The sequence below is a fragment of the Megalobrama amblycephala genome, linkage group LG23, assembly GCF_018812025.1.
Source record: "Megalobrama amblycephala isolate DHTTF-2021 linkage group LG23, ASM1881202v1, whole genome shotgun sequence".
In the NCBI taxonomy this organism is placed as follows: Eukaryota; Metazoa; Chordata; class Actinopteri; order Cypriniformes; family Xenocyprididae; genus Megalobrama; species Megalobrama amblycephala.
Genome location: NC_063066.1, coordinates 9,590,069 through 9,603,247, shown reverse-complemented (window position 1 = coordinate 9,603,247; position 13,179 = coordinate 9,590,069). Strand labels below are relative to the sequence as shown.

Sequence of the window (13,179 nt, the reverse complement as noted above, 5' to 3'; positions counted from 1 at the left end):
CATCACCAATGATGTCAGAGCAACAGGTCTAAAATCATTTAGACCAGAGTCTTAGGATAACTTGTCTTCCCTAAAGGCACAACTATGGCTTCTTTCCACAACTTAGGAATTTTTTGAAGATAAAGCGACTTTTGGAATATTTTATAAAAAACAGGACCCAACTGATCCGCACATGTCTTTAATAAATGTCCCCCAATCTTATCTGGTCCAAAGGATTTTCCCACCTTTATTTATAACATCCTGTTGATTGAAAAATTTACACTCCATATTACACATAGTCTCATTCCTAAGTGCGATCATTACACTAGTAAAATCCTCCACATCAAATCTAGTAAAAACGTATTCAATTCTTGTGCCAACTGTATATCGGATTGATAACCAACCAGTTTTATGGGGGCATTACTTTTACTCTTGGATCCAGTTATAGTAAGCATACTCTCCCAGGCAGAGCCAAGTCTGTTTCTTCTAAGATCCTCCTCTACTTTCTCCTTGTATTTATTTTTGGCCCTCCTAATTTCACACTTTATTTGTTTATGCAAATCATGTTTCCTTTCCAAGTCACCTGCATGAAATGCCTTGTTTCTTTCAATCATAAGGTACTTACAAAAGTTTGTACAGTTTTTTTGAGAAAAAAAATTAAATAACTACTTACAACATTTGTTAATTCATCAATATCAGAACATGAGTTGCTGGCCAAAAACCTCCCAATTTGTACAATCAAAACATCCTTGCAATGCTAAAGATGAATCCACAGACCATTTCCTGATAGATTTGTTTTCAGCCTTATACTTTTTTAAAACCGTTTTATAAACAGGAATGAAAAACACAGTGTTATGGTCAGACAGTCCCAAGGGTGGATTACTAATGGACTTATATGCACCTCTGACAGAGTCATAACATGAGTGCAAAGTCTGTTAAATCGTGTTGCACAGGTAACATACTGTTGAAAATTTCGCAGAGGGTGTTTCAAAGAGCAATGGCTAATTGTGCAACTTATTTATTTATAGTACTGTTCAAAAGTTTGGGGTAATGTAAAAGTCATCAAAGCTGCATTTATTTGATGACAAATACATTAAAACAGTAATATTGTGAAATTGTTACAATTTAAAATAACTGTTTTCTATTTTAATATATTTTAATTTATTCCTGTGATGGTAAAGCTGAATTTTCAGCACCATTACTCCAGTTTTCAGAGTCACATGATCCTTCAGAAATCATTATAATATGCTGATTTGGTGATTTGGTTGTAACATTGGAAATGTCTTTACTGTCACTATTTATCAATTTTAATGCATCCTTGCTAAATAAATGTATTCATTTCGTTGAAGTCGGCATGAAACATAAGTTGTGACAATCTTTTCTTCCTTATCATTGGAAGGATATCATTGCAAGAGGGAGAGGAAGCTACTTTAATTAAAGATTACGAGGGCACAAAGATTAAAAAATAATAATGATGTGCACTAATGAATCATTTATAATAAATACTGCAATATAGAGGGTATTCATGTGACGTCACCGTCTGCCGAAGTGACTGCTGTTACATCCACTGACTGGCAAAAAGACCGAGTGGCAGCATTGGTTTTCAGCGTGAATGCTGCAAAAAAACACACAAAACGCTTTGTGATTGACTCTACAAATAGATTTGACAAGAAATCTGAGGTTTATTTTTACAGACTGCCAAAAGCTACAGAAAAGAGAGGCAATTGGATTGCTGCAATTCACAGAACTCCAAAACAACATGGATTTGCAGTTATCATTTTGTCATAATGTTGAATTTTGGGGTAAAATCATACCCTATATATTGTATTGACAACTCATCAATTAAATTTTTACCATCTTATATTCTGCATAATTGGGTGTGACAAAAACTATACGAGTTTTAGGGCTGGATGATATATATAACATTGATATAAGTGATCACCTGGATTTACAGCTACATATATTGAATTTATATAAAGCTTTAACAGGCAAATTTGTACGGAAGAGGATTAGGGCCAAGCAATAATAAAAAAATAAAACCATCTCGAGATTAAAGTTGTTAAATTTCGAGAAAAAACTCGTTAAATTTCGAGAAAAAAGTAGAGATAAAATGTTGAGAATAAACTTGTTAAATTATGAGAAAAAAACTCGTTAAATTACGAGAACAAATTCGTTAAATTATGAGAAAAATGTTGTTAAATTGAGAAAAAAGTCGAGATAAAATGTTGAGAATAAAATCATTAAATTATGAGAAAAAAGTCGTTAAATTACGAGAACAAATTCGTTAAATTACGAATTTGTTCTCATAATTTAACGACTTTTTTCTCGTAATTTAATGACTTTATTCTCATAATTTAATGACTTTATTCTCAACATTTTATCTCGACTTTTTTCTCAATTTAACAACATTTTTCTCATAATTTAACGAATTTGTTCTCGTAATTTAACAACTTTTTTCTCGTAATTTAATGACTTTGTTCTCAACATTTTATCTCGACTTTTTTCTTGAAATTTAACAACTTTTTTCTCGTAATTTAATGACTTTATTCTCATAATTTAATGACTTTATTCTCAACATTTTATCTCGACTTTTTTCTCGAAATTTAATGACATTTTTCTCATAATTTAACGAATTTGTTCTCTTAATTTAACAACTTTTTTCTCGTAATTTAATGACTTTATTCTCAACATTTTATTTCGACTTTTTTCTCGAAATTTAACGAGTTTTTTCTCGAAATTTAACAACTTTAATCTCAAGATGGTTTTATTTTTTTTATTATCGCTTGGCCCTAATCCTCTTCCGAAAATTTGCCTTATGTATTTCCACAGCGTCAAAATCAGGCACATATAAATGTCAGAAAACGCGATTCCTCACTGCATGTCAATATCCATAAATTACTGGGTCTTTGGTAAGTTGTAAGGAATGCTATAAAGTACAGCCTATAGTTTAATCATTTGTTTTACTCGTGTTTTATTTCCATTTTCACAGTTTCCCCTATTAAATCCAGTCATGCATCTGGCTCTTTTGCCACTCAGTCTGGCTGAGGGGGCGTGTTCCGGCAGGAAAGTGATGTCAATGCATACCCTCTATTCCATAAAACAATAGGAAATGCCCATTTTAATTTCATGGTGACTTTACACAACAACAACAAAATATTTTGACCGGTAGTGTATTTATTTGTTTTTAATTATTTATATTTTGTTGCATTCAAGATCTAAAAATGGGGGGACATGTTTGAATGGGCATGACAGTGGTTGTAGTTTAAGCATCTGCTGTACAAGTATCCACTCAGAAATGAGACCGTACAGATGCGTAACAGGGTTTGCAGCTGTCTTTGGCTCGCAGCATCAGCTGGGGCAGCTCTCTCTCAGGCTCTGTGGAGCTCATACAAATGAAACTAGTGCTTGGATTTCTCATTCAGGTCAGATGGGCCCTAGCACTGAGCTCCAGTGTTGTGTGCCGTTTCACAGCTCATTTGACTCTGGAGATTGAGACTTCTCCCACTCATCAAAGAGTGCAAGCTTTCAGGCCAGGACCGAGACCGAGTTGATGAACTCATGCTTAACACAGGAAATGGGCACCTTGTTCACAACATAACAGATCAGATTCTGTTACATCACTGTAACACACTATACTTTCCATATGTTGTGGTTGCGTTATGTTAGGAAACCTGTTTGAAAATGAACATTAATTTTGCAGTTCCTTTTTTTGATGTTAATGTCTCGAATGCACAGCTTTTTGTATGACCCACATGTAAACTGATGACTTCAAGGGTGTCAGAACGACTCCTTTATCTGTTCTGATTGCACTCATTTAAAGTGTCCTCATACTGTGAAGTAGACAGAGCGGCCATCTGTAATTACCTTCTCTGATTATTGATGCTTACACTTCTGTTCCTATGAGTCAGGACTCACAATAGCTATACATAGTGTGTTTCTGAGAGCACTGGAGACGAGTCTGTGAATTGAGTTTTCCTTGAAGCTAAATGGGAATCCCTGGAGGCCTAGAATGAAATTAGCCGTAGTTGTGTACTTGGTCGTTGCAGAATAATCAGCCGCCTGGTTTGTGATGGACTCTTGCTCACCCCAGCTAATGCAGCTGATGGTCTAATGAGGACACAACTGCCTGATAATTGGGGCAGTGTTGACTTTATGAGGTATGTAACTGCTTAACCCTGTTATTCAATATCCACCTTGCATTACTGAGATGCAACAGTGTGATGCAACTCTTCATTTCTATTGCTGTTTAGTAAGGATTCATGTGCAATTATATAATTCAAATTACAATCATGTAAAAAAAAACATTTAATATGAAGTGTAACATTCATGCTTGACTTAAAGGGTTAAAAATTGAAAATGAAAAATTAATTACTTACCCTCATGTCATTCCAAAGACTTTCGTTCATCTTCAGAACACAAATGAAGATCTTTTTGATGAAACCTGAGAGCTTTCTGTCCCTCCATAGACAGTTACGCAACTACCACTTTGACGTTTTAAAAAGTTCATAAAAAGACTGCAAAACTAATCCATATGAATTGAGCGGTTTAGTCCAAAATTTTCACGCTTTATATGATGAACAGATTTAATTTAGGCTTTTATTCACATATAAACATTCATCTACTCGCACATCAGTTGCGGTAAACGGAAGCTCAAGCATGTTTGACGTGTGTCAAGCAGGTTCGGTTCAGCTTCTGTTTATGTTCGCTGATCAATGTTTATATGTGAATAAAAGCCCAAATTTAATCTGTTTATCATAAAAAGCGATCAAGTCTCTCGATGCATCCCACAAAAACATTAAGCAGCACAAATGTTTGTTGAGAATAAGAAATGTGTCATGAGCACCAAATCTTCATATTAGAATGATTTCTGAAGGACACTCATGTGACACTGAAGTCTGGAGTAATGATGCTGAAAATTCAGCTTTACTATCACAGGAATAAAATATATTTGAAAAATATACTCAATTATAAAACAGTTAACTTGTAATAATATTTCACAATATTACTGTTTTTACTGTATTTTTGTTCAAATAAATGATGCCTTGGTGAGCATAAACATAAATATTACAGATGCCAAACTTTTAAACAGTAGTGTGAATAAATACACAATTAAAGTTGCACAGTTAGCCATCTACCCGCATTCATGTTGCTAAAACATTTATATATTTATATTTTAAATTGTACATTTTTAATTTTTTATGTGTAGACATTGCATATAGACTCCAAACATTAAAAACATGGTCACTTTCAACAGAACATGGAGTTTTGAATTTATTTAGGCACTGATGGAAAGAAGTTTTTTATTACATCCTCATCTTATTCATCCTTTTTCTGCTCTTTCTCCTTTTCTTTCACTCACCATCTCTGCATTTATCTTTTCTTTATCATAACCCTTCGATGACAAATATGTCCCATCCCTCTCATATTGTTGAACCCTATTATTATTTTCTCAGCCTCTCCCTTTCATCTCTTCCAATTACACTTTATTTTATTTCTCACCATCTAACACTTATTACATCAGCAGCTCAAAGCAGACCGCATGTGACAGGTAACCTGGTTGTGGACATGATTTGAAAATCCCATTTTGCTATTAACGAGAGTGCGAGAGAGACAGAAAAAAGGGGAAATGGGGGGTAGTAGAGGGTTGAGGATGATACTCCCCTTCCCCCATCTACTATGCTCACACACATGCTCTGATATAGACACTGTCTCCATGACAACGCCTGCCATTGCCATGTTGTTAGTGGCCAGCGCTCAGCAGAAGGCCCTCCTGTTTTTAGCAGCAGTGAGATGCTGTGAACTTGCATGGCTTGTGGGCCACATTAGGACAACACATACTTCACTTTTACTGCTTTTTCCCCCCACACCATTTTCATCTTAATCTCTGTTGGTTCCACTTGCTGTCTAAATGTAAGCCTTGACAACCAATTGACCGTGCGCAAAGACCCTTTAGTTACTGTTGCTATGTCTGACAAGCCATGCCGATCTCTCGCCACACATGTTCTCAGTGAAAAATACAACGCGGAGCAAAGAGGACATTGACAACGCATCGACAGACAAGGCAAAGCAGGTTACTTTTAATATGAAACAAAGTCTCAAATTTTGTAATTTTTAAAGAAATTTAAACAGTAAATACTAATTTTGTGGCTCTTTAATGTATCGTGACAGATCGCTGTAGCGCCTCAGTTCAAGCTGCTCGTGAACCGATCATCTCTTCCTACTACAGTAGTTCAAATAAACATGAATGAACATCATAAGGAATGTTGTTTCAATCACGGAAAGACGTCAATACATACAATTTTTCAACTTCAAGTCCACCTATGTTAATCTGCTAACTGCTTTGTTGGACAAAATGGTGGATTTGGTGTTATGATTGGTTAGGTCGCCTGTCAATCAAACTCCTGGCGAAGGGTCAATTGATCCTCTGTGATTTAATACTCACACTATCATCATTTACTGTTTCCATCCAAAGTTGTGAATTTAAGTTATGCGCAAAATGGACAAAACATTTGTAAATAAAGCAGTGTTTCCGTCCCATGTGTTCAAGTGATCAAAATCGTCACTTCCTGGGAAACTGGCACAAAATACTTGTAATAAAGATGGAAGTAGCTACAATTGGGGAAGTCACTGTGGCTCTTTTTTCCAATGTCATATATTACTTGCGCCTCAGACAGAGCACGCATGAGGACGAAATGCAATAAACAGAAAAAACTGTCCATGTTATCATGCATTCCTAATATTTGTGGATGTAATTGTGAGACAGTTGTTGGATACCCAATCATTTTGATGACAGACTTTGATTCAAGAATTTCAGAATGACCAAATGAACATTTGAGATGCTGAGCAATAGAGTACCTCAGAGATGATGTGTTTTTGTAGGCCAGCCCGGAAGTTAGCGGCGCACGGGTTCCCTCGATGCATTTTTCCCATAGACTTTTGGAAAATCACAAAAAATAAGCTCTGTGTTTAACAAAGGGTTATGACACTTCCACGTTTTGTCTATCAAGATAATCTTTACAAGTTAACACAACATTTATAGATTTTGAAGCCTAGATAAAGTCGTGAGATATAAAAGGCTAACAGTAGGCTATAAACGGACTACAGCACACCATGGTCGTGGATCAACGTCACAACCACTAAGCTTCCTCAAACTTTATTTAAAAACATGCTCGCTGATTATGATCTGCGCTGTGTATGAATCCACTTTTTCATGAGAAATGCTGTCAAAATGTCCTGTTTGTCATGATGACGTCTAAAGTCCCCGCCAAAGGAAGTAGTCCCTTTTAGCAACTTGTTAGCAACCACCGTTTTTAAGACACAATAAAGGTTTAAAAAAATCACAAGCGGGTTATAACTGGTGTGTTTTATGTCATAGATCAAAACATGAAAATATTTAGAGGCTTTGTTAACCACAGACCTTATTTCAAGCGATTTAGCAAAAACCCATTCAAAAAACCCATAGGCTTTAGGGCGATGGAACCGGAAGTCCTAAAATGCTAACTCGCTTCCGGGTTTTGCATACAAAAACACGCCATCTCTGTGGTAGGCTACTCTATGGTCCACTGGTTAGTCCAGTTATCCAAATCTCATCCTCTGTTGAGGCAAAGTCACATTTTTTTGTTTGTTTTTGTTTTAAGAGGGAGATTTATTTGGTAAATATGTTTACATCGTAGTTTATGCACGCCTCCTTATCAGATAAAAAAAATCCGTCGCTATCAAGCACGCGTTTTTATGCTCATTTATATAATTTAAGCGCATCTTGCCGTTTCCATCCAGCATTTTTTTAAAACAATATCCCAAAATTAATATAAAAATAGGTAGATGGAAACATAGCATCATTTAAAATATTGCATTCTAAATACTTATTAAAGACGAAAGCTTACATCTTTAATAGAAAATAGGAATGTGGAGGTCAAAAGGCTCTTTGCTCTCCACAACTGGCCATAGATGTCAAAGTCCATTAACAACAGCTCCATCTAGTGGCCGTTGATGGCGCTCACAGCCATGATGTCTGCGCATCTCTGAGAGATGATGTCATTCTTTCTGGCTGTATGTTGCTGATATCTGAGCATTCCCAGGCGTTGAGAGAGGATCAGTATGGCCATCTGTGTGCCCGTGTGTGTCAGCAGGAAGCGCACTGCAAACTGGCACAATTATCACTTGTGTGAGAGTGTGTGTGTGTTCATGTCTCTACTTGGTCATAACACAGCAAATGTAATAAAACAGGTGCTGTATTGTAGTCGTTTCCTCATCTCCAAAGCATTTGCTGCAGCAATGTGTGTCATGAATCCATTTCTGTTTCCATGAACCTTATTATGTGCCCAAACATGCAGAACAAACATTGGTTCGGAGATGCACTTCTTTATAACACCCTTAGTGAAGAGAGGATCTCGCGTTCTGAACCACCTGAGGATGTTGTAAAAGCATAGATCTGGTAAATGCAGCTAATGCATTAGTTAGAGGACAGCAATCACACTAATTGTGTGGCAGTGTCTTTCAGTTTCATCAGAGCTCCTATAACCCATAATCATCAAGCCGTTTACATCATCTGATCAGCTGTCACTTCCACTGTGACTTTTGTCTGCACTTTATCTCTCACACACACAGAGATATACACATATATGTGTGTATGCTATCATACGCTTTTTATTTTACGCAAGCTCTCTTACTTTTCTTTCTCAACATCAATGTAATTATTATTGATCATACAATGTGTGTAGAAAGGACCCTTTTTGACCTATGCATTCCATCTAGTGAAGATAAGCAATTTTTTGTTTGTTTTTAAAGATGTTCTTGCTGTCCTGTCTTTAATGGTCTCCAAAATGATAAATATGGAAAAAAAATTCAACCTTGACTTGTTTAAAGATTATAAAAATTAATAAAAACAATTTTAAGTTAGCCTAAATAGATTATATTAATCTAGCCTAATTATCAGTAATAGTTATATATTAACTATTTCATAATAATGTACACTACTGGTCAAAAGTTTTTGGACTGTAAGATTTTTTAATGTTTTTAAAAGAAGTCTCTTCTGCTCACCAAGGCTCCATTTGATTGATTCAAAATATAACAAAAACAAAAATACTGTGTGATATTTTTAAAATTTAAAATATCTGTTTTCTATTTGAATATATTTTAAAATGCAATTTATTTCTGTGTTGCCAAAGCTTAATTTTCAGCATCATTACTTCAGTCTTCAGTGTCACATGATCCTTCAGAAATCATTCTAATATGCTGATTTGCTGCTCAAGAAACATTATTATTATCAATGTTAAAAACAGTTGTGTGCAATTTTTTTTTTTTTTTCAGGATTATTTGATGAATAGAAAGTTCAAAAGAGCATAATTTATCTGAAACAGAAAGCTTTTGTAACATTATCAAAAGTTTGGGGTCAGTAAGAGTTTTTTTTTTTTTTTTTTTTTGGAAAGAAATGAAAAATTAATATTTTTATTCAGAAAGGATGCATTGATTTGATCAAAAGTGACAGTATAGACATTTGTAATGTTGTAAAAGCTTTCTATTTCAGATAAATTCTGTTCTTTTGAATTTTCTATTCATCAAATAATCCTGAAAAAAAAAAAAAAAACTGTTTTCAACATTGATAATAATAATAAATGTTTCTTGAGTATCAAACCAGCATGTTAGAATGATTTCTGAAGGATCATGTGACACTGAAGACTGGAGGAATGATGCTGAAAATTCAGCTTTGGCAACACAGAAATAAATTACATTTTAAAATATATTCATATAGAAAACAGTTTTTTTTAAATTGTAAAAATATTTCACAATATTACTGTTTTTCCTGTATATTAGATCAAATAAATGAAGCCTTGGTGAGCAGAAGAGACTTCTTTTAAAAACATTTTTAAAAAATCTTACCGTCCAAAAACATTTTACCGGTAGTGTATCAGACAAACATAAGTGGCTTTGGTCAAGTAGAACCATTTCTGGTCTGAAGTAATGGATGGACTGCACAGGTTCATAAATATGTGTCGCTTACTCCATCTAGTGGACAAACCACTGATAAACACTTTTGATGCAGTGATTCATGGATCTTTCCTTCTCTAAATGCCACTTTTAATAAAAATGCAGTACTTGCATGGTTATGGGCTCCTTTAAAAGTTACGGCAGGGATACACAGAGCAAGATTAACATACAACACGACTTACCTCTAGTATAAACAAGGAATATTCACTTGTTACCATGATGGTGTGTGACATTTGTGTGAGTGTTATTTGCAGTGTTTACTGATTTGTGTTTGATCCTGTAGATCCTAGGTATTTTAACAAAAATGATCTCAGATAGTTCACAGGTAACATAGCAGTGTGCATTGAACACAAACAATAACTGACACTAACGGCAGGGAAATGAGGAACTTAAATACACACACATGACAAACTAAAGGACTAACAGGCGTAATGATCAAATGAATCACCATAGTAACTAATGATAGTAGAAACAAAGACAACAGGAAACAAAGAAAAGCAATCTAAAAGTCAATGAAAATGAAATTAAATGAACAAATAACTGAATAATCCTGACACTTGTTAAGTTTCATAATGTATTTGTATTCGGCCTTTGCAGAACAGATAATGTTGCCTTCATTAATACACTTTAAATGAAAGTATGATTGAAGGTTTATTTGGCCTGACTTGAGATCAGCCTCGTTTAACATTTTCCACTGCAGCATGAACATATTCATCGCGACTGTTATATGGGGCTGATTAATTTGTTCGATATGTCCAACGATAAGTGTGACCACACATCAATGTTCTCATGCTTGTAAATGTACAGACCATGGCTTGATTTAAAACTTCAGTTCAGACTGCTATTAATATACTGAAATTCATCCTGCTATTTCTGCATCTTAAATCTTTTTGTCATGAAAGTTTTACTGGACCACCAGCAGCTTTCACAGTTGTTTGTATTAAAAGAATTGTTCTTTTATCTGGATGCTTGGATCGTTGTTAAATCCGTCAGGCGTGTTCAGAACAGAAGTGAAAGGCGCAGCTAATGTTTGCTGTATTTCTGAGTGGAGAATGGAAGGTCTGGTATAACTGGTTTACACGACGCATTAAAGGATCACTTTACAGCCGTTTCTTTGTAACGTGAGAGGAACGAAAGCTCTGCTCTAGTAGGAAGTACGATGTTCGATTTTCTCCCTGCAATTTTGACCCAGAGCACTGCAGTTTAGTGAACACACGCCCAGTGTTTGCCGGATCAACAGCGCTTCCCAATGAATCTTTAATGACCGCTTTAGAAGTCGTAATGGCTAGTCACTAATGTCCATTAATGATTTCTGAATGCAGCTGGCCCCGCCTTGATGGCCTCTCGACTGATCCATTAGGATTTCTTTTAGTATGGTTAAAACTTTGAAAACATCCTCCTGCTTGCAGTGAATCAGCACTGTCTTCCTGCTTTGTTCTTTCCACTATTTAACTGCTAAATATGACATTTCCTCTAAGAAAATCAACATCAGGTAAGAAGTATCTTCACTTTTTTTGCTCTTTGGTTTTAAGGAATATTTAGAATTGCATTGAGATTGACCTGCTGAATTCACTGTGTGTCGCTTTCAGCGGATTTGATCTAGAAGTTTTCTGTGGGCTTGTGTAGTGCAGCGCTGTCCGAGGTGCTGAACTGCAGATAAAGCTGCTCTATTGAAATTTTGTTCATTTCAGTCTTCTTTTTATCTTTATCTCGTTTTGTTTTATTTAGGCTTTATAGCTTGTATTCATAAAGATTAAAGGATTTAGTTTTAATTTTAAGAACATTTCAAATAGGCTAATATTTTACCCTATGTGAATACTAAAATCGCTTTTTTCTATGTGGACTGAATAACATTTGCGGAATCCACGCTTATTTAACTGCACTAAGAATGTCTGTTACTGACATGAAAAGGACAGAGATAGTTTTCCTGCGTTTTATTTTCAGAATAAATGTGCATTACTGAATTAATATAATACTACAATATTTGTTTTTCATTCGTTAGATAAGCAGATCTGATATTTTGTCTTAGGTTCAAACGTCTAGTTTTTTTGTTATTGCGTTTCATAATTTCCTGATTGTACAGTAGATGGCGCTGTTGATGAACATATAATATTCCGTGTGAGGGCAGGGGTCTGAAGGGTTGTGTTGGGCCGTGCTTCAAAATGGACTTTTCTTATACCCCTGGCGGTTTTTTAAGATATTGGTTGAATCCCTGTGATTAGTGCAATAAATGTGTGTAGATTTAATTCAATTCAACAAGTATAAATATTATCTTTCAGTAATAAGGTAGGCCTATACCATATTTAAAAAAATATATATATTTGAGAATAGCTAATAAAAAAAACTTAAAAAAAAAAAAACTAAAAAAAAAAAAAAAAAAAAAAAATATATATATATATATATATATATATATATATATATATATACATACATACATATATATATATTATCTCCATCAAATATCCAACAACAACGTTATTCATTATTTAAAATATTGTACAGTGCAAATATTAATATGCATGTTATTATTATGAGTGGGCCAGAAGACAGTTTTTGTCACGCATGCAGGAAACTCACTGCCATGGCAACCGACTGCTCCAATCAGGACATCGCAACTCAGTTGTTTCCACGCGATCCTTTATGTTTTGGGAAAGAAACATAACAGATGATTATTAGAATATTATATTCGACTATGTAACTGTGTGAGCCTTTAACACAGATTCAAGAGCTGCAGTTCACTTGCATTTGTCACATTTGTGTGCGTCACCGTCTCCCCGCGAGTCTAAACGGGAGAGGCAGCCGATAGATTCGTCTTCCTGTTAGAGATTGATCACTCGCGCTTGCTGTTCACACTGAATGACAACCAAATATTCAGCCTACTTTACTACAATATTACAAAAATAAAAAAATGTTTTGCTGTTCCACACCACTCTCCGCCCACCGCCCAATTTACAGCTCTGTGGTGGTAAACGTTCACGAACTGTCTGTCCGATTCGTTCTAGTCTGATATAAATTGAAACGATTTTGAATCAGTCACAACGGTTCTCGTGTCAACAACTGACCCAGATTAAACCGAGAACCGTTTTATTGGACGTCAGATGTGCAGGCGGATAAACGATATTAGTATAAGTATACAGTACAAATGTATTATAATATAGGCATTTAATCAGCAATTTAATGACAATTCAATATATGTATTAATAACAATAATAA

The 13,179-nt window shown here is 35.0% G+C and overlaps 1 protein-coding gene across 5 annotated transcripts in view; it reads left to right on the top strand.

The window, feature by feature from the left end:
• The window catches only part of fgf13a (fibroblast growth factor 13a), a 149,581-nt gene that overhangs the window by 92,415 nt on the left and 43,987 nt on the right, over nt 1-13,179 (top strand). Inside the window, exon 1 of one of the 5 annotated variants that reach the window (XM_048175915.1) lies at nt 11,003-11,458. The exons of the other annotated variants lie outside the window; for them this stretch is intronic. Within the exon in view, the coding sequence (XP_048031872.1) occupies nt 11,428-11,458 (31 nt within the window). The 5' untranslated portion in view covers nt 11,003-11,427. Of the gene's footprint in view, nt 1-11,002; nt 11,459-13,179 lie in introns of those variants that run through there. 5 annotated transcript variants of the gene reach the window in all.